This window comes from Tamandua tetradactyla, chromosome 2 (genome assembly GCF_023851605.1).
Source record: "Tamandua tetradactyla isolate mTamTet1 chromosome 2, mTamTet1.pri, whole genome shotgun sequence".
Taxonomy (NCBI): domain Eukaryota; kingdom Metazoa; phylum Chordata; class Mammalia; order Pilosa; family Myrmecophagidae; genus Tamandua; species Tamandua tetradactyla.
This window is the reverse complement of record NC_135328.1, coordinates 150,721,414-150,743,060: the sequence shown is the minus strand read 5'-3', so window position 1 is coordinate 150,743,060 and position 21,647 is coordinate 150,721,414. Positions and strand designations below refer to the sequence as shown.

At 45.1% G+C, this 21,647-nt stretch overlaps 1 protein-coding gene across 4 annotated transcripts in view; it reads right to left on the bottom strand.

The window, feature by feature from the left end:
* The window catches only part of SYNJ2 (synaptojanin 2), a 145,929-nt gene that overhangs the window by 67,243 nt on the left and 57,039 nt on the right, over nucleotides 1-21,647 (bottom strand). For all 4 annotated transcript variants that reach the window (XM_077149354.1, XM_077149356.1, XM_077149353.1 and 1 more), the window contains exons 5-6: nucleotides 12,989-13,072; nucleotides 4,790-4,851 (exon numbers count right to left, since the gene is read on the bottom strand). In XM_077149354.1, coding sequence (XP_077005469.1) covers nucleotides 4,790-4,851; nucleotides 12,989-13,072 — 146 coding nt within the window. The remainder of the gene's footprint in view (nucleotides 1-4,789; nucleotides 4,852-12,988; nucleotides 13,073-21,647) is intronic.

Below are 21,647 nucleotides of genomic sequence, written 5' to 3'. Positions count from 1 at the left end.
TATTTATAAATATGTGTGCATATTCTGTTATATTTTCAACATGAGTGCTGAAATTTTAAGGGACAGATGCCAACATTTATCACTAGTTTTAAATAATGTTAGAAATGTTTGAATGCAGTAGACCCTTTAAAAAAAAAAAAGACATAGGGAGATGCTTAAGATAAAACAAAGAAAGTGAATGTAAAGCTGTAATTTCATAGCACAGTCTCTGCGCCTAAATATAGAAAAGGGGCTGGAAGGAAAGACACCAGATGTTAAAAGTGGTAGAATTGAATGCAATTGTAAAAGATGTTCTTCATTAAACATTTTGGTATTTTTCATATTTCTACAATGACTATTTATTTCTCTTATAAACAGATTTTTAAACTTTTTATTGTATAATACAACATATATAAAGGAATAGCTTTCAGAGCACTCTTTAATAAGCAGTTACAGGACAGATCCCAGAGTCTGTCATGGGCTACCATACCATCCTCTCAGATTTTTCCTTCTAGCTGCTCCAGAACATTGGAGGCTAGAAAGAATAAATATTTTTATCATTATAATAGACTTTTTTTTCTTTTTTTGTGAAAAATAACATATACAAAAAAGCAACACATTTCAAAGCACAGGGTAACAATTAGTTGTAGAACAGATTTCAGAGTTTGGTATTGGTAATAATTATAAACAGATTTTAAAAATGTGATTAGATATGCCAGTTAGGAGAAAAGAACCCTTTACAGTCAGTAAGAGAAAAAAAAAAAGCACATTCTCTTACTAACTTTGAGGGAGAGCATCATGTCGCAGAAAGAAAAGGGATTTTCAAGTGGGTAGTTTGAGTTTTAGTTCCTCAGTGGACTAACTATCTGACCTTAGTTAGGCTGAGACCCAGCGTCCTGGACATGATGTTTCTTCCTGGACAATCAGCCTTACCCTCCCTGCAACCACCCTCCCTGGGAGAGAGGTGTGGCTGTACCACCTGGTACCAAGAGGACCTCTGCAGGTTGGCATTGCCCTGGGGGTGGGCAAAGCAGGGGCCCCAGGTGATGGTGGGAGAAGAGATAGAAAGTGTGGTGGCTCCATCCCTTTGGAGCTGTCTTTGGTGCTGACTGCCTAGAGGTCACCCCAACCTGGGGACCCACACATGGAGCTCCAGAGCAGGCTCTGCCTCCAGGAGGGAAGTCAGAGGTACCTGGCTTGACGAGTCAGGCTCTGGGTAACTTTAATTTTGGGGTGAAATGTGAAGAAGCCCTTGGTGGCCACACCTCCCAGCCACATCCTACAAAGCCACACCCTATAATGCATCTGATGAGGAAGCAGGCTGATGTTTATCTCCATCTGTAACTCCTACACTACTCAGCAGGTTCCAAATTCCAGAGCTGAAAGAGAAGCAATGTTATTCTGTCCTTTACTCAGCCACCAACCCTGAACACCCTTGATCAAATTATTTCCTCTTCTCTGAGCTAGTTTCTTCAACTGTAAAACGAGGCTGAGATTCCTTCTGCAAAGAACAGTCAGGAGGACTAAATAGGAAAGTAAAATACAGTGATTGGCACATGGGATCTGGGTTTCCTTTCCTTTCCTTTACTCTAAAAATAAGATACCAGACTTGATATTGATCAATTAAGAGATTTATCTCATGGGCTCCAGGGACCGTGGGAGAGGGTCTGGCAAATTCACACCAAGGTCAGTACGCATGAAAACTCTGGCCAAGTGAAACCACCCCCAGCCTCAGTTATTCTCCATTTAAACTCATTTTCACTCTCTGCCTGTTACTGTTACATGATATTACTTGGAAAACTCTGGAGTGTGCTGGGAAATGGAAGACTTAGAGTTTCATCCAGAATCTTCCTTCCCATCATTTGGGTATAAGTGGAGATATCAACAGTTGATCTCATGCCCTGAAAGCCATGCTAAGATTCCCAGGCATAAGTAGCTAAATGCAAAATGAGAGTGGGTGAAAGAAGCCTTTACCGTCCCACACAGGTGAGACCCAGGTACCACCTCCAGTGAAAGGTGCATGCTTTCAAAACTCATTATGACCCTTCCGTGGTGACACGATCCCATCCCAGTCCAGGGCCTGCTCAAACAAGCCCTTCCTTCAGACACAGGGCCATAGATAAAGGAGTGGTCAAATATCCTAGACGAACAGGTAAGTGTGCCACCAAAACACGACAAAGAAAAACCAGTATTCTGTGACTATTAAACTACCCACATAAAGGCTTTCTGTTTCGCTTTTCATTTTCTTTAATGGGAGGTGGGGAAGGGATTCACTGTGAATCAAATACATCAAAGAACTGAAAAGTTCTGATGCCCTCTAAAAGGTGGCTTTGGGGCACCCACAAATAACATGTGCACCTGTCTGCCTCAAGAGGCAGTAGCAGGCCGCATGCCTCAGAGCCTCCCGACACCTCACCCCTGGGTTCATTAGACACACGTAGGGCCCCATGCTCAAGTTTACTCTAATAACATGAAGACGGATAACCCCTCCTCCAGGGAGCCAACGCTTCTAGGCACACTTCACGGCTAAAAGCATTACAGATGAACCTTTCTACAAGACCACATTTTAAATGGCAGCTGCTGTAAAAGGACCTGTGGTCCCAGGAAGTAGTTCCAGGGTTTGCAGAAAAGTTGGAAAGCTTTCCAAGGTGCAAGAGAGCTTCAGGAGTGCTGGGGAAAAAGAGAGGGCTTCTTCCCTTGGGTATAAGCGTGTGCACACATGCGCACCACACATTACCAGGACTAAAAAAGTTTTAAGTTCATATAAATGTGCTTAAAATATTAAAGATAGTTCTGGTTTTTTTAAAGCTTATAAACCTATGAGGGCTTTTGAAACAAGCCTATGCCTGACCTTTTCCTCTTGTTTCTACTCAGCTTAAGGAGAATTTCATTTTTAGTTACATGTTTATTTGCCAAGAACAGTTAATGTAGATCAAAGAATGATTATGCTATGTTAATACTGTTAATTATTCTATATTAACAAGACCAGGAAACATAATACTATATTAATAGTACCAGGAAAAAAGGCCATTGCATTTTCATTGACATAACTATAAAACTCTTCACTGTAAACGCCTACAATGTGTAACACATATTAAGTAGGGGTTTGCAGTTGGGTTGACTTACCAGTGTCTTGTTAAACGAAAAGTATGCTCAGCAAATTTAAAATACAAATAAAGTTTCAGGTAGAATGACTATGACACTTTAAAAAATTACCTTTGAGAATTTTTATTACATTCAAGTAAGAGTTTAGAAATTAGTATTAGATGAAAAAATATATTGAGGCGCTGTTAGAGGAACTGTTAAGTCTATTTCACGTACATATGACTAATGATATGGCTTAGAAATACTGTTTTGCAGTTTCTGAAAAATTATGTTATGATCCAATCTGTGTTTTAAAAAAACAAACTATATAATGATGTTTACAACAAAACCATTCCTGCCAAGCCTCAAGAACACCTAGGGCATTATATAAGATTCCATGCACTAGGGTAACTTTTCAGAAACCTACAACCTCCAGATGGGTCCCTGGACCAGATAAGTCCTGAAATGCCGAGGGCCAGCCTTTCCAGAACTTCAACTAGTTCCATCCCCCTATCCCATATCATCCACAGCCCCTTCCAACATGAAAACAAGTTAGAACGGGCATAGCCCAAATATCCCTAAAGAGTGGGAGAAAGATCAAAGATGATGGTGGAGTTATACAGAGAAGGTCAGGTTTAACAAATGAGTATGATTGCTGAATCACTGTATCGATACTTCTTTTAGTCTCCAGTATCTTGGAGCAGCTAGAAGTAAAAACCTAACTTGTGGAACTGTAACCTATACCAACCTATGAAATCCGTTCTACAACCAATTGTTGCGATGTACTTTGAAATACATTGCTTTTGTATATATATGTTATTTTTCAAAAAAAAAGAAAAAAAAAGTCCATTGTGATGATAAATGCAAGAAAAAAGACGTTTACAATGATACATAAAAAGCTAATAGCAATAATCTCTAGGAGTACGATAGGGAGCAAATCATGACCCCCACAAAAGTATCAACCTCTGGTCCTGTGGGTGTGGACCTACTTGTAAACAGGACCTCTGGGTGGGGTGGGCTTTAACACAAGACGGCTGAAGTCCTTATAAGCAAAGGAAACTGGACACAGAAAGAGAAGCCGTGGGGAGCACCCAGCTCTGGAAGTCAACAGAAACCAGAAGAGAAAGGAGAAGATATTGCATGTGCATTGCTGTGCAAGGCACCCCAAAGATTACCAACCAGAAGAAGGTACTGACCCTGGAAGGAAGCAAGCAAGACTCCTAACCTCTGGCTCCATGAGCCAATAAATTCCTGTTGTTAAGTCAACCCACTGTATGGTATTTGTTTTAGCAGCTATGGAACTAATACAAGCAGGAACTGGGAATTACAGCACTTTTACTTTTTCCACTTTATCTCTTTCTATACCATAAACTTATTTAACCTGGGACTATATTAACTTTAAAACAAAAACAAACAACTACCAATGTCCTTTAATTTAGACTCTCTCTTATTAACCAGGACAAACTTATAACATTTTATTGTAAGAAGGAATTGGGAAAGGATAATAATTGCAAAGTGTTACCTGAATATTTAATTAACCATCAGGGAAACTGGAAAGCAAGTAAAACTCCCATTTTGTAAACTCACTTCTGGCATAAAAGACCAAAGTAACTAGCAGATTCAGACGCAGGGTCCCGGACCCTCCACTTCCTGGTGCAGTCCCCTGTGTGACAGAGGAAAGTCCCCTCGAGACACAGGCTGGGATGACGGTATCAAAGAGCCTTACCTGTCAAAAGCAGGGGCATTGGCTTCCAGGCCTCTGTTGAGTCTCAGATGGTGGGAGCCAACCTAATAGAACGAGAAATAACCGCTGTGATCCTTCCCGCTGTGTGAGCTGGGGAGGCAGTGGCTTTCCCACCCGCGACGTGCTCCTGCCAGGCCCCTGCACGCTGCAGCCCTCTGAGCGCCCTTCACGGCAGAGCCACACTCACAAAGCCAGGCCTCTGCGCCTCGACTGCAGACAGTGCTCTAAATTCAGGTCCCAGAGCCTCAGAGTGTCTAGCACTGCAGCCGCCACGTCCTAACTGCAGCTAGGACCATGCTGGCTATACTTCTGCCACAGAAAGAAGAGAAATTCCAGGATAATACCACGAGGCAGATGTCGGATCCACAAATCCTTCAACAGCACAGAGGTGCAGCCAAGCAAGTACAGAGACAGAAACCCTTCAAAGCCTCCATCATGCCTCCAAAGGCCTCTATTTCCCCCTAAAATCTAAGTTATAATGGCCTAATATTTGCCTTATGCTTTTTAGAACCACCTATTTAACACTCATCTTAGTCTTTAAAACAAACTACAAAATACATACTGTTACTGGAACCAGACTGAAGCGCTCTTATTGGCTCAAACTGGGACAATTTGAGAACCAAACTACATAAAGACAGTATTTGATTACAACCTGACAATAAAATTGGAATCCATGAGTCTACACTGATGGGTGGGTGAGTGGATGGGGGGGAAGGGAGGGTTCCTTCTTTCAACAGAATACCACGGAAGGAGTGGTAGAAAGCTATCATTTTATAACCATCGTTGTAAAGAACTGTACAGACAGAAGACTTGAGCTGATGGTAGCTCTTAAGAGAAAGTTTGACGAGGAGCAGGATACCTACATGATTTCAAAGTGTCTCCCAAAGACCGCTTAGTGGTTGCAAAAGAAAACACTAACCATAAGGGGAGAACAGCACCTTGACAGTGTCCGAAAGGGCAGATGGACCCAGGTGTCCCCAGATGTGATGCCCTGAGAAGGACACGGTGTCACATACATGCTACTCTGACCAGGGATCCTCACCCTGAGTCTCATTCATGATGAAACACCAGACAAACCACAAATGCGGAACATTCTATTTACAGGAAGCCTGCAGCCTCCAAAAAACATCAACACCATGAGGGACCCAAAGACTGAGGAACTGATCCAAATGAAAGAAAAGTAAGTCTTGACAATCGAATGTGGTCTGTGATCCTCCTACATCATGTACACGGGGGTGAAAGAGCTATGGAAGGACATTGTTCAGGAAATTGATGAATGTGGAATATGGATCACACATTAAAGGATATTACATCAGTGTTAGTTTCTGAACATGTACCTATAGAGTGGCGATGTGACAGAATATTCTTGCTCTCATGAAAACACCCAGATCTATTAATGGATAAAGAGACAGTGTATGCAACCTTCTAACAAATGGTTCAGGAAAATAAATACTACGTGTGTTGGGCAAAATGTTAACATTTGGTGAATCTGGGTAAAGGACATTCATGGGTTCTCTCTACTGTTCTTACAATTTTTCTGTAGATAAATTATTTCAAGATAATTTGTTTAAAAAATTTCTGTTTGTTTTGAATTTTGTCAATGTGCTCATTGGCTCCACCTATGTTATTAGATGTTGCTATTATTTAATATGCACCAAGTATTATTTTAAAACAAGGAACATCGACAATATATCTGTCCCTCTACTTCGAGGACTATACCAATCCAGAAGGCTGGGTTCTCACCAATAGATTTAGAAGTCACTGAGAAAAGGTTTTCTGTGATTCCACAATAAAGTTCAAAGTCCCTGTGGCTCTACAACACCTTAGTCATAAGGGAAATGAGCCTGTAGAATGAAGTATCTTGGCTGTTAACTATAGAGAACTCCTACGAAAGGTTCTGCCAAAACACCTTCCTTTTGCCATTGTGTTGACCCTGCCCTCCTTTTTCTCTAGTATCATCAATACCTGGCTAGGACAATGTCACTTAATCAATTCAAGCACTTTTCTGGCCCCTGCAGTGCTGAGAAAGAAGGCTCCATCCTGCAATCTGGGGCAAGTTACTTCAGTCTTCTGAGCTTACAAGAGGGGCACCCCATAGGTAACTGGGTCTACATCTCCTCTCCATTACAGCAATCCCTGAGAGACTCCTGATCTGTTCCGTGTTGGTCACTGCAAGAAATCTCCCATAGCTTCAAAGATAAGCAGCAGCTGTTTTGAAACTAATTCCCATGGAAGCACAGCCAACAGAGAAAAACAGGACACCAGGGATTCAGGGCCTAGATTCTGAGCCAGGTCTGTAGCCCCAGCAGGTCCTACCACTGCACATGTCCTACTGGCCCCCCTGAGTCACACCCCAAAGTTGTTTGTGTGTTTTTAACATGGGCAGACATGGGGAATCAAACCCAGGTCTCTGGCATGGCAGGCGAGAACTCTGCCACTGAGCCACTGTGGTCCGCCCACCAAAGTTTCTTTTAAAGGTGGAAATCGCAGCCATAGATGACTTAGCTTTGCTGTATCCAATTTACAGACTCTAACTCCCTATTAGAAAAATTAGCTACATCATAAGCATCATGGACCGGGACGATGAGAAAGTCTTGATAAGTGGTGATGGTAGAACAACATCGTGAGTGCAATGAACACCCCTTAATTATATACTCAAAGTGGTTAAAGAAAGAAATGTTATATTGTAGGTTACCCAACAGAATTTTTAATTAAAAAAAAAACAAACATCAAAAGCGTTACTGAGCACACTCTGTGGCAAGCACAGAAGGGTATACGATACAGAGATGGGGAGAAAATGCCCAAGAGGGTCAGCTCCCAACTGGAATCACTTCCGAAAAGGTTTGGAAACAAAAGTTTCTAACCAGTCTCGGTAACAAGCGTAAATGAACTTGATGGGGATTGTGGCCCTCAGCCCTGAGAAGAGGCAGTGAGTAGGGTGAGAGCTGCAGGTCCTCACCCCATCGGCCTCCAGGAAGCCCAGGATGCAGCCGTGAACCTGCAGGAGGGAGCAGGGGGCCTGGCAGCCAGAGCCTGCCCCGCCCCCATGCCTTGGGTCTTTGCTCTCCAACTATGGACTGACATAAACTTCGCATGTGAAGGGGGCCAGGCAGTGGTCCTGCAGCTGGTCCAGCATCACAGCTGCAAACAGACCCACCTGGAAACACCCATGGAAGAGTGAGGGTGGGACATGGGAAGACAGGATTGCGAGTCTGAAACAGCCGTTGTCAGCGTGAGAGTCAGGAGCCGGCAGCGTCAGCATCCCCAGGGAGTTTGTTACGAGAGCAAATTCTTAGGCCCCATCCCCAGGTCTCCTGAACCTCAATCTCTTCAGGTACAGCCAGCCATCTGTTTAAACCCTCCAGGTGAGTCTTAGATGTAAACACACTAAAGTATGAGAAGTGCTGATCTCAACTCACTTCCTTCCTCAATTCCCTTTTTGCTCAGGCCGTAAATGCCTGTGAAGGGACAAGGGCAGCAGGGCAGGAACGGCTGGGAGGCTGTGTCCATCTCTGTCCAGCCAGGGAGTCAGGCCCCACCAGCAGCTGCTTCCTGGGCGTACACCTCAGGCTATGAGCGCCATCACCTCGAGTGAACGGGACCTCGGGCAGATGCAGAAGTCAAACTGAGCAAGGAGCTTGGGCCCACTCTCTCAGAAGCCCACCACAGTACATCCACTTGTGTCCCTTTGGTTTCCTGGGGCCTCACTTTCTGCCTCTCACCTGTAAATCCAACACTGGCCTCCTGTCTGTCTGTCCTTCCCTCCATCTCCGTCCCCCTAGCACAGACTCACATCTTGTCTCTGGCATTACCTGGTTCTGAGATCATTCCGACAGAGCCTCAGGGAGCACTTCAGTCAGGGGCAGAATCAATTACTGTCCGCACTGCCCACTCACCCCTCCCTCCCTCCTCTCTCGCCAGATGAATACTTGACCAGTTACTCACACCAGGTCTCTAGAGTCAGTTCGATGCTATAAGCTATGGACTGGTCAGCCTGGGTCGCCCACGCAGAGGCTCCACTAGCACCTGAGAGACTCCCGTAATCCAGCCCGGAATCTCCCCACCGCAGCCCCTTCTGCCTCTACCCTAGTTATGGGCTGCAACTGCCTCTCATCTGGTCTCCTTCCCATTGGTCTATCCATATCATCCACCCCCTGAAACCCTTTAATGCAGGGCTTCAGTGAGGTGACAAACTCCCTTCAGTGCCAACCACGATGGGTGTGTCTACACCCCAGGAAGGGGCCAAGGCTGCAAGTCAAAGCTCTTCACCCCTCACCTCCACGAAGAGCTGGCTTACCTGCACACACACCACTGAGCTGTTCCCAAACTCCACTACACACTGGGGTCCCCCTAGGGGTCTTTAAGAACCATTGATGTCTGGCTCTCACCCCCAGACATTGTTTTAATTGGTATGGAAACAATTAAACAATTAAACTTGGTTATCAGGACTTTCAGAAACTCCCCAGGTGGCTCTACTGTGAAGCAAAAACTGGGCACCGCTGCTTTAGTGGTTCCTGGGATAAATTCTGAACCTGTCTTGATCCAGCCTTCCTTTCTCTCCAGCCTCAACTCCCAGCCCACATAGCCTGGGCTCCAAGCTTCGGAACCAGTGCAGCTTTCTGGATATGCCGTGATCTTAGGGGTGACAACATTTGCATCCCTTGTTCCCACTGCGTGGACTGCCTTCCCTGCCTAGCTAATTCCTCCCACCTTCCCAAATCAGTTCAGAAAAAAAGGAATCCTGAAGGCAGCCCTCCTATCCTCCCCTCAGCTGGATGAGTCCCTGCTGCCGAGAGCTGCCATCGAGACATCAGCCTTCCTCCAGCACAGCTCTGAGTGTGTGCAATGGTCACGTCCCTGGCCCTCTTCCTTTCAAGGCAGGAGCTACATATCTTATCCCTAGTGCCCAGGTTGTTCCCAGTTGATGCTCGATGAATGTCCGAGGAACAAATCATTGCTTAGTGCAGGGATGTTGCTCTGCCATCGGTATGCAACAAGGGTTGGCAGAGCAAACACCCCAGGAAGCTTTTTTGTGTTGTGTGCGAACAGAGGAATGCAGAGGACACTGTCACCCCATCTCATAGCGTCCCTGTGAAGACTCGGGGCAAACTCACCCTCAGTTCTCAGGACACAGGCAGCCATGCTTCGAATGCAACTTGTACTTTTATCTCTGAGCTGCTAAAATTTCCAAATATTATATTAATGCCAACTACCATTTTGAATACTTTCTAGGTTCTAGGTACTGAGCCAAATTCTATTTTACATTATCATATTTAATTCTCTCCATAATTCTATGAGATTGGCATTAACTCCATTTTGCAGAGGAGTAAACTAAGGCTTAGCAGAGGCAAGAATGCATCAAAAGTATATGGTTGGGCGGGCCGCGGTGGCTCAGCGGGCAAAGTGCTTGCCTGCCATGCCGGAGGACCTCGGTTCGATTCCCGGCCCCAGCCCATGTAAAAAACAAACAAACAAACAAAATACAATAAAACAAGAAAATGTTTAAAGATGTTTCCCTTTCTTCCTTCCTTCCTTCCTTCTCTCTGTCTTTCCTTCCCTTCCTCCCTAAAAAAAAAAAAAAAAAAAAAAAAAAAAAAAAAAAAGTATATGGTTACCACGTGGGGGTTCCAGAACTTGAACTCAAACCAAGGTCTGTATAACCTCAAAGTCCACACTCTGAATCGTGATGGTAAAATGCCTGGTGATCTTTTTTCTTTCTCTGGTGGTTGCTAGGGAGCTCAGTTAGTAAAATGCTAACTATACACCCAAAAGTCCTTATACTTTTTCATCAAGTGAAAAAAGAAGGGGGAAAGTTTCAAAATGGGGAAAAAACACCAGAATTGATCCTCAGCTTGTACTAGAAGTAGATGACCACAACCCCCCATTTAAATCTCCTCTCCTTGTCCACTGTGGAAACCACCCAATCTTTCTTCAATCAAGCATGGTATTTGGAGGATAAACTCAGCTTATCCTTCATAAACGCTTAGTAAATTTAATAAACACTACCACCTTTACAAACTTATGTTCAAGACATGGCAGTTTGGGTGAAAACCAACTATCCTGAATGTAAAAGGTGACCTGGCTGTCAAAACGCCGGATGACTCAAAAGTCACTGACCCCGGGTGAGATCAGCTTGAGGGGACCGTTTGGGGCAGGGCCAAGCTGCCTGGGGAGCTTCACGATGGTCAAGCTGGAGACCAACAATAAAGAGCCAGATGATAAACTTTTCTCAGATGAGGGAGACCAGATAGAAACCAGAATATTACAAGCCTAAGAAACATGATAGAAGCTGCTCAAATGAGCTGGGAGGAGAAGATAACATGGAGAAAACAAAGAACCAAGAGACAGTCCTCAAAGGTCTGAGGGCAACTCAGGTGGGAGGAGAATCAGACTTGCTCTCATGCGCCCCCTGGAGCACGCTGCAGAGATCACAGGAAAACAGGGGTGATGCAGGAAAGAGATCTCAGGGTGCAAGAGGATGAACGGTCGAGTTCTAAAGGGTCCTTTCCAGATTCTGAAAGTCCATCACAGCCATCCCCCCAATTTTTTGATTTCTCACAAATGTACATGAAACTCTGCATGGTTTCCTTGGTTCCTTTTTTGTACCACTCATTTGCTCTATGCCTTTTATTCTTCTAAGGACAGAACTCAAGAAGTTCCAGAAGGAGAAATCCAAATTTAAAGAACATCAAGTTTCAAAACCTCTTCTGAAAGGTCCAGAATAGGCAACTTTATAGAGGCAGAAAGTGGATTAGCGGCTGCCTGGAGCTGGGGAGGGGGCACAAATGAAGAGCAGCTGCTCATGGGTGCAGGGTTTGGGGGGAGTGATGACAATGTCCTAAATTAGACCATGGTGATGTTTACACAAGTCTGTAAAGACCCCAAAACCACTGAACTGTACATTTTAAATGGGAGAAATTATGGTACGTAAACCGTGTCTCAATAGAGCTAGTTTTTAAAAAAAGAAAGCTCTTTTAGGTTGCTCCCCAAAGGACTTTTCCATGAGCTATAATCCTCAGGAGAGCTGATCCAGGCTACCTTTTAATGCCACCGGCTGTCCTGGAGGTCCTTCCTAGTGGAAAGGCTGCATGTTAATAGGGCCATTTTGTTTTGCACAGAACTCGGAGCCCAAATGAGACTTCAGCCACCAGTCCTTGCGCTCACAGCCGAGGTGGTCCATTGCCACACCATAACTGTGGCTCGGGGGCAGCCTGCGGGTGCAGAGACCCACCCGAGGCCAGCACTTCCAAACCAAGGACCACCAGGTAGACGCAAGCCTGGGGACGCTGGCAGACGGAGCCTGACCCTCTTTTCTTCAGCTTCTGGTTGAAAACCTACCACAGTAACACGAGAGGCCTTGGGAAGAAAAGTCATCCAGGACAAAGGCCCAGCAGAGAGGCTCTCTGAATGCCGAGACATTCCCTTGGGACAGGGAAGAGGGTGCAGGACTAGTGTCAAAGAATCGCAAGTCCCCAGACCCAGAGCCCACCCTGTTAGAGGACCTGCTGAACAGGGTGGCACGTCACTTCATCGACGACAAATGTATACTTGGAACCACTCACTGCCCCACACTTGCCCAAGGAGAGAGAAGGCCAAATACCTCTGGCACTGACCCAGCCCCTGTTTTGGCGGCAAGGTGTATTTTTAGAAATCAGAGGAAAGTTGTGTGCAGTTCTCACATGGCCCTGCCACTGGCACCCCCAATGCCAGCCCTCCTACACAGACACGCAGGGCCCACGAAGCTCTCTGAAGGCCTCTGTGAGAGTGCCAACTCTAGAAAAACATCTTTGGCCATGTTCCAAATACAATGAACTCAGGGCATAATTTAAGATAATCCTATCCAGTAAACTATGGTGTTCACTTACTCAGCAAAGACATCCCAAGGCTCCACTGGAGTCAACAGTGAACACAACATACACTTGCCAACAGAAAAATGACAAACCGATGTCTCTATTTTCTCTGTATAAATACCACACACACCCACAAATGTGCAAACACACTACACTTTGACAGCTCAGCCCAGTACAAACCACCTAAGAAAAAGGACCAGAAATGATGGTGCTAAAAACAAACAAACTAAAAGGCACAGGGATAAAACAAACCAACCAAGTCTGTTTAGAAGAGAAGGGTGGGGTGAACGCTTACAAACAGACATGTTATTTTTTCAGTTTTATTACCCACCTGTAGTCCTGGCTGCTCCCAAAATAGTGGAACTGAGCCTCTGATCTGGACAAAAGAGGACACTCCATCATCCATGTAAATTGTCTGTAGCACAAGGAAACATAAAAGGAAAAGAGATTCTTCAGTGAAACCAAATGTCCCCGAGGCCGAGTAACCAGATCCAGCCCGAGACCTGACACCAGGCGGCAGGCAGGGCCCCCCGCAGGCTCCAGCGCCCCGTGCTCTCTGACCACGGGCTGGCGGGACGCAGCGGGCGGGCTGGCTGAGGATCGGTCTCCGTGGAGTCTCAGCAGCTGGTGCCCCCCAGGCCTGCTGCCCAGCTGCCTCCCACAGCGCCGACCAAGCATCCCGTTCCCAGAGACCATGAGGAATTCACACTCTTCCTTACCGACCTCCCCGAAATCCCTAGCAAGCGTTCCCTGACAACCCATTTCAGGAACAGAGGCAAATGGGCCCTGAGATTGAAGTAAGACCTTCCTTAGAGCCCTCTATATTTACTTTGTCCAATAGCTAAGGATCAAGAGCTATGAGGAAAGGATTGAATGAAATATCATGAGCACGCTATGTCCAAGAGACGTCGGTGACCACACAAGTCAGCCTTCTACTTGACGATACCATTCAAGACGCAACTTGAACTTAGATTTGGTCCTGGCCCTACGCCACTGTGTTCTAAGTCAACACACACAACACCTGCATAGAAGCCAATGATGCTTCTGTATCTCCTTCCCCAGCTGTATATACAGTCGCCTCAGAGTACACACACTCCTAGTTTTCCTGCAGGCTACAGAGACCATATAGGGCAAGACAGTTTTCAAAGGACAAAAAGTACGACCCTGAGCTTCACAGGGAAAGGCCACAGCAGTGATCAGATGCTCTGCCCTTTATTTGTGAAACTCTACCTTGGCCTGGCAGGGTCGGCCTGGGCAATGTTGCTAGTCCTTTCCATAGGTGGTAACCCTGCTCCCTTACAGAAGAGCTGCAGATCTGTACCTTACAGAGCAGGGCAGAGCACGCTTGGATCACATGTGCATTAGTGATTCTGCAGGGGACAGCTTGAATGTGAGCTCTACAGTTTCCCTGGACCACAGGAATTAGAGGACTTGGTGGCTTTATTGCTGAACTGAAATTCTATTCTTTAATTCCCAAAAGAAAAAAAGAGTTAAAAACTTGCCACCTTTTAAGACCACTGTATAACATTTTTTTACAGTGTGACCGTGTGATTGTGAAAACCTTATGTCTGATGCTCCTTTTATCTAGGGTATCGACAAATGAGTAAAAATATATGGATAAAAGAATAAATTAATAGGAGGGGATAAAGGGTAAAAAATTGAGTAGATTGAAATACTAGTGGTCAATGAGAGGGAGGGATAAGGGGTATGGGCTACATTATTTTTTTCATTTTCTTTTTCTGGAGTGATGCAAATGTTCTAAAAAATGATCATGGTGACGAATACAAAACTATATGATGATATTGTGAGCCACTGTGTATTAAGATTTGTCAATAAAAATATTTTTTAATTTAAAAAAAAAAAAAAGAACTTGCCACCTATTTCCAGATACTGACTTCAGTAAATTTGTTACACATGATTACTAAGAAAAACAGAACAAAAAACAGCATGTTGTTTAAACAACCAGGGGTATAGTGGGCTACAGGGAAATTAAGTGACTGGTTTGTGTGGCTACATGGGTCCATGTTACTGAAAAGAAACCAAGGAATTAAGCTAGGAAACTACTCATCTTAAGAAATGTGCTAATAGACTATTTCCACCATCAGCCCCAATTCTTCTTGAGTTGAGACTTCCACAGAACTAGTTTTGGAGAACACCAATAGGCAGACCCAGTGCCCCAGACCTCCACTCCTGGAACACGAAGGAAGATACCTCTGAATTTCTCTACTCCTTCCTCTCACATGAAGATATTCTACGCCACAGGACCAGCTTCTGGATGACTTGATCAAACACCAGTGATTTCTGTGCTTTGCGTTTTGTGCAAGAGAACATGGTTTTTAACCTTAGTGGGAAATGTGACACCTAACCTCACAGATATCATTTTAACCGTGGGATTTGGGGGAGGTAAGGGAGGTAGGGTGGGAGAGTGAAGCACCTGGCCCACGGGCTCTAACACCAGACCGATGGAGATCACCTTCCATTTTGCAAGCTCCCAATTGCCCAGCAGGATGACCTGGGTAAGAAATCACTTTTACCCTCAGCTTCTCTCTCTCACTCGAAATGAACTCCTGTCACCTGGCATACATACCTGGAGCAGCTGTGGGTAAATGAGGGAACGTGACCCAGGCAAGGAGTGGGTGCTCAAGAAGTATAGTTCCTACTTTTTCCATCAACCTGGTCCAGGCAGAATGGCTCCCACAAATAACGATGGCAAGAAGGACCCTTCTGCCATCAACGAGGTGGGGACCAGAGAGTAAGCCATCAGCATTCACAAGGGCATGCATGGAACAGGCTTCAAGAAGGATGCTCCTCGGGCTCTCAAAGGGATCCAGAAATTTGCCATGAAGGACACAGGAAGACCAGATGTGTGCATGGACAACAGGTCAACAAAGTCTTCTGGGCCAAAAGAACAAGGAGGTCCCATACCGTATCTGGGAACAGTTAGTCAGAAAATGCAGTGAGAATGAAGAGTTACCACACAAGGTCTATACACTGGTTACCTACGTACCTGTCGCCACTTTAAAAAACCTATAGATAGTCAATGGGGATAAAATCTAACAGGTGATTATCAAACAAAATGATAAATAACTGCCTTAAAAAAAAGAGTCATAGACCCCAGCCCCCACCCTCCCCGCAGGGCAACATGCTACCCCTATGGGTCACCTAGAAACAGCAGAGAGAATAGAGAGAGAGAAGAGGGACAGGGACAAAACAGTGGCAGGGACAGGGTTTCAGCAGTGGGAAGAAGAGGAAAGTTAAGAAGGATCAAAGCAGCAGGAAGGAAACCAGGAGCGGCAGCAGGGCCAGGACAAACGGGGGACCTCTCAGAAAGGGGGGGGACCCACTGGGCCATGAGGGCCAGGACCCTGGGCTGGGCAACCTCAAAGGCACGGAAGCAGAAACCAAACGGCCATAAAAAGAAAGGGGCAAAGCACAAATACAGCCACTGTGCACATCTACTTCGACCTAAAAAGGCTTTCTGCTGAACTCCTATTTCCTGTTGAGGGAATTTGCAATCCAATGCTGTCCAAGGACACACACAGAAATTCTAACCTCCCTGATTAGTCAGTGGCCTTATGTTCAATAGAAGATTGAGGGGACTTTCTGGTTTTGTTTTTCCAGCACGGTGAGTCATGACTGTAGAGCAAGGCCACCAGCTATGACTCACCACAGAGCTGAAAAGACTCGAGGCTCCCTCTGAGGGACTAAGATGTCACACATGAGCATGTGCACACACGCACTTGTGCAGACATATCCAAGCACACATAAGCATGCACACAGACCCACGCTTGAGTGCATGCACACATGCACACAGAAAACACACACGCATATACACATGCATACAAGCACACACAACACACAGCATGCACATGAGCTGCCCTGGAAAGAAAGGCTGTTCATTCCTCTAAGAAAAATATTAGACCAAGGTAATAGCGGATGGCGCAGATGGTGCAGACAGCTCTTCCCTTTCCTGGCTCCTGGAGAATTTAATTCGTAAACCATTTTCCTACTAAGAGTTCCCCCAACACAGGGAACCAATCTAGTAAATAAGTCTCGAGCTGCCAAACGGTGACCGCAAAGGCAATTAATTAGTCAGCTGCCTTCATGCTTTTACCATAGGACCTCCACTTCCAAAGGATTAGTGGGTTTGGGCCCGAAGAGCCTCATTTCCTGAGTAGACGGCCCCTGGGGACTCGGCTTCTGCCCCAGGCCCACGTGACCCTGGGCGAGCACAGCGGGGTAACTGCTAAAGCCCCACCTAGAGCATACCCTCCTCCCTGCAGAGTGCCCAGTGCCAACTTCCTCAGGGCTGTGCCTGCCACCCGGGGCCAGGAGACCAAGGCTCAAAGCCTGCCAGCTGGAGAGGTGTGACCTGGCCCGCAGCCTTCCCACAAGGGGAGCTCAATGAGGAGGGCGTGGCTGGTCCTGTGAGCCACTCCTCCCAGATCCCATTCATTACCTGGCAGGCCACTAGAGAGAGTCGCAATCCAGGTATTCCCCCAGCTCCCTGGCGTCCAGGCTTTGCCCCATGTGGGCCAAGGATCCTCCAAATTCACCCACCTGCTGCTGGGCACAGTCATCATTTAACATTAGAAGAGGCTTTAACAGCACAGAGGGGTAGGCCAAGGGCCAGCTGTGGCTGCTAAGCATCTACTTCACTTAAAGAGTTTTTGTTTAAGAGGAAAACTTTTGACCTTTTCAGCTATAAAGCATCTTGAACAGAAAACACTTGAGCAGTCCTGAGACAGGGAAAAAGTAGCTCTCTTGCTACAAGGGGAAATAACATGCTTTTCTTCTCTTGGAAACAGCTGCTTGCTTCCCTCCCCATCTCTGCTCACCTTGCCTCCCTGAACCTTTTAGAAAAGGGACCTGGTTAGAAACCACCTGGAGTTGGCTCACGGGGAAGGCTGGAGGCACCACCCACTGCACCCCCACCAGGGCCGGCCCTGCGGCCCCATGTCTCTCCGTGGACATCCCCAGCAAGAGGCCCAGGAGAAGGAACACAAGCCAGTCTGCAGAACCCGGGTCTATGGAAGTGTTCACTCATCTGCAGGAAAGCAAAGACAGTGGTGAGATTTTCCATGACGCTCAATGCGCTTCATTTAGAGCAACGTCTTTCAACACGGGCGGGTGTCTTCTTAACATTTTCGATCCTGAAATGCCCTTTTAGGAAAGGGTGGCAGTGGTGACAAGCAGTTGTCTTCCAAGAACTGTTTAAATTGTGCCTTTTCTTTCCCTCCAAACTATGTCACCACCTTAGACCGGGACTTCCTCTACCACTCGGGACTTCTCCCGGTCCTGGCTCTGGCAGGTTTCCCAGCCGCAGTAAGGTCCGGGAAGTGATTCATCCCCCACCGCCCGGGGCGTGGGGTGGGGGGGAACCTTCTCCCTCAGACATCATGGGGAACAGGTTGGGCGTCCTGAGGCGGGGGGGGGGGGGGGGGGGTGGTGTGTGTGTGGATGAGTAGTGGAAAGAGCCCCGCAGGCCTAATGCGGTGCAAAGCCACGCCCCCCGCGGCCCTGCCACGTGTCTGGTGAAATCGAAATCACGTGCAATTAATTTGCAGCCTCTTGGGACGAAAGCCCGAGGTTTTATTGAAGGACCACACTGCAGGAACACGCATTACTCTGATCTGGAACCCAAAAGGAGGAAAAGGAGACAAGAGGCAAACCAGGGACACTCACTCCCAAAGGCTTTCAGAAGCCAAGGAATCCTTCTCCCTAATCCTGAGAAGGCAGAGAGCACAGAGCAATTTAAATAGCATCCAGCTGTGCTGGGAGCCCGAGGGGCCAGGGGCGGGAGGGGCAGGTTGTTCACCTCTCAGGCATGTCTCTAAGGCCTGGCTTGGCTGGCCACCAGCTGTGGGAGATTCAGGAAATGCAGGAACAGCATCCCAGCTTCCAGCCCAAACACAAGGAGCCAAACTCATGTCATAAGGCACAAAATAACTAGAGGAAAGGCCTTCAATCCCTAGTCTACAGAAAGATGAGAAAAGCAAAGAGAATATTAAGATTTTTGTCATAAAGCTATATGCACTGCATTTAAAGCATGGTCCTTTAAAGTAGAATCAGGCCCTTTTGGTAGTAAAATGTCCTCTTTTGGGAAACGTCAGTGACAATGGAAGGCATTGTCTTTCCAATGATTTATTTACTTGGTAAGCTAAAGTAGATGAAGCCCCAAGTTTCTTAAATTGCTTGAAAATTCAAAATTTGGGGACCACCAAACAAAAGGACAAAACAAGGTACCATCTACTCGAGGGCTGCAGGGATTCACTCAGCCCACCTGACAATAATCTCTTAAATTTGGTTCTCTCCGCAAGGGCAAGGGTTCTGGGGTTTTGATTCCTACCAACGCACTCTGCATGTCTAGCCCTGGGTTCCTGGCACAGCAACCAGCCCATCATGGCAGGTGATAAATAATAAATATTGTTGATTGAATCAAATGGCCCCCAGGCTAATAACAAAACAATGATAAAAATCGGGAGGGGAAAAAGTGGTCATCAAAATGAGGCACGATAGCAAAAAGAAATCGTTTTTAAATCCTACAACTCAACAATAAAAAGGCAAACAGCCCAATTTTAAAATGGGCAAAAGACTCAAATACGTATTTCTCCAAAGAGGATACACAAATGCCTAAGAAAACACAGGGAAAGATGCTCAACATCACTAGCCATAGGCAAAGGCACACCAAAGCCACAGTGAGATATCATTTCACACTCACTAGAATGGCTACTATTAAAAAAGCAGAAAACTACAAGTGTTGGAGAGGATGTAGAGCACTAGGAACCCTCCTTCATTGCTGGTAAGAATGTAAAATGGGGCAGTTACTGTGGAAGACAGTTTGGCAGTTTCTCAGGAAACTAAGTATAGAATTAATATGACCCAGTAATATTGCTACTAGGTATACACCCAGAAGAACTGAAAGCAGGGACTCAAACAGATATTTGTACACTGATATTCATAGTGGCATTATTCACACTTACCAAAAGATGGAGGCAACCTAAGTGTCCATCAGCCAATGAATGGATGAACCAAATGTGGCATATACTTATGATGGAATATCATCCATCCATAAAAAGGAGTGAAGTTCTGATGCAGGCTACAACGTGGATGAACCTTGAGGACATTATGCTGAGTGAACTAAGCCAGACACAAAAGGACAAATATCGTATGATTTCACTGATATGAACTAGGTGTAATAAACAAACTCGTAGAGTTAGAATCTAGAATATAGGTGACCTGGGGATAGACTGGAATTAAAAAATGGGAAATGGATGCTTAACTTGTACAGAATTTCTATTTAGGTTGATTGTAAAGTTCTGGAAATGGATGGTGGTGATGGTAGCACATTATTGTGAGTATAATTAACAGCACTGAAGTATATATATGAACATGGTTTAAAGGGGAAACTTTAGGTCATATATATATGTTTCTAGAATAGCAATTACAAGGTAAAACATAGGACCGTATAACTCAGTGAATCTTATTGTAGATGATGGACTATAGTAAATAGTATAATTATAAGAATTTTCTTTCATGAATTATAACAAATGAAACACTAATGCAAGGTTAATAATATGGTGGCATATGGAAAAAAATACGCTGAATGTAAACTACAGACAATAGTTAATAGTACATTTTTTTTTTGCGTGGCAGGCACTGGGAATGAAACCCGGGTCTCAGGCACGGCAGGCGAGACCTCTGCCTGCTGAGCCACCAGGGCCCGCCCAATAGTACTATTTTAGTGATCTTTTATCAATTGTAACAAAGTTAACTACAAAAAAATTCTATCATCAATTATAATAAATGTTCCATACCACATTTGGTGTGAGGTAGTATATGGGAATCCTGTATTTTATGCATGATTGTTCTGTAAAGCCACAACTTCTCTAATAAAAAAAATATATATATATATATTTTAAAGTCATTTTTACAGGGTAGACATAGGCAAGAAATAAGAAAAAGTCTTCTATTTGGGGGTCACATGCACGCTCGCTCTCTTTTTAAGCAGATATTTCTGTCCCCAGTAGACAATGTGAGCAGTCTCAAGCAACTAATTGCACCCACTACTAATTTTAAGGCTCCTTTCTAACAGCCCTTATATTGAACGACTGGCTCCAAGATGGTCTTACTCATCTCTCTATCCTCTGAAAGACAGAGCCCACCCAGGGTGGGCATTCGAACATGTGCTGAATTAAATTGGCCACCATCCTGCTAGGAAATACCTCTCACAGCCACAGAAGTCATGCGGAGATACAAAGCCACAACTCCACCGAGCAAACAACATATCTGAAACTGTCTACCTGCCATAATACTACATTGCCCCCTGCACAGACTCTCCTTTCTTACGACTTCTTCCACCTACTACTCTATTCAGTGGCATGGAGCTACAGATTGCAAGTTGGAGGGTGAGTTGGGGAACAGCAGTTGTAAGGCGGCATCTCTGGGAACAGGATCAGAATTTAGAAAAAAAGAATCAATGAGAAATTAAACAGATGATTCTATTCCATGGGAGCTTGCTTCTAGGATGAAGCTTCGGTTGATTTAGAATAAAAACCAGAAAAACGGTTTCTCTCATCCTTCCATTGTATTGCTCTACTTATTTTTGTCCTAAAACGATTCTCAAACCAAACTTGTTCATCCATCAGCTGCTATCTGAATCATCGCCAACCCTGACGATCCTTTTGGTCAAAAATATCTCAGGCAATGAACATTTTTCCATCAGGATAAGTGAGTCAAAAACACACACCAAGGTGATGGTAGAGCAACACTTTGCATGTTAATTCACAGCACTGAATTATATATTGGAATGTGGTTAAAATGGGAAATTTTAGTTGTGTTACTAGAATAAAAATTAAAATGAACAAAAAGGACTGTACAACACAATGAGCTCAAATGTAAATGATAGACTATTGTTAATAGTAAATTATGAACATGTTCTTTCATGAATTGTGACAAATGCATGCACCACAATAATGTAAAGTATTGAT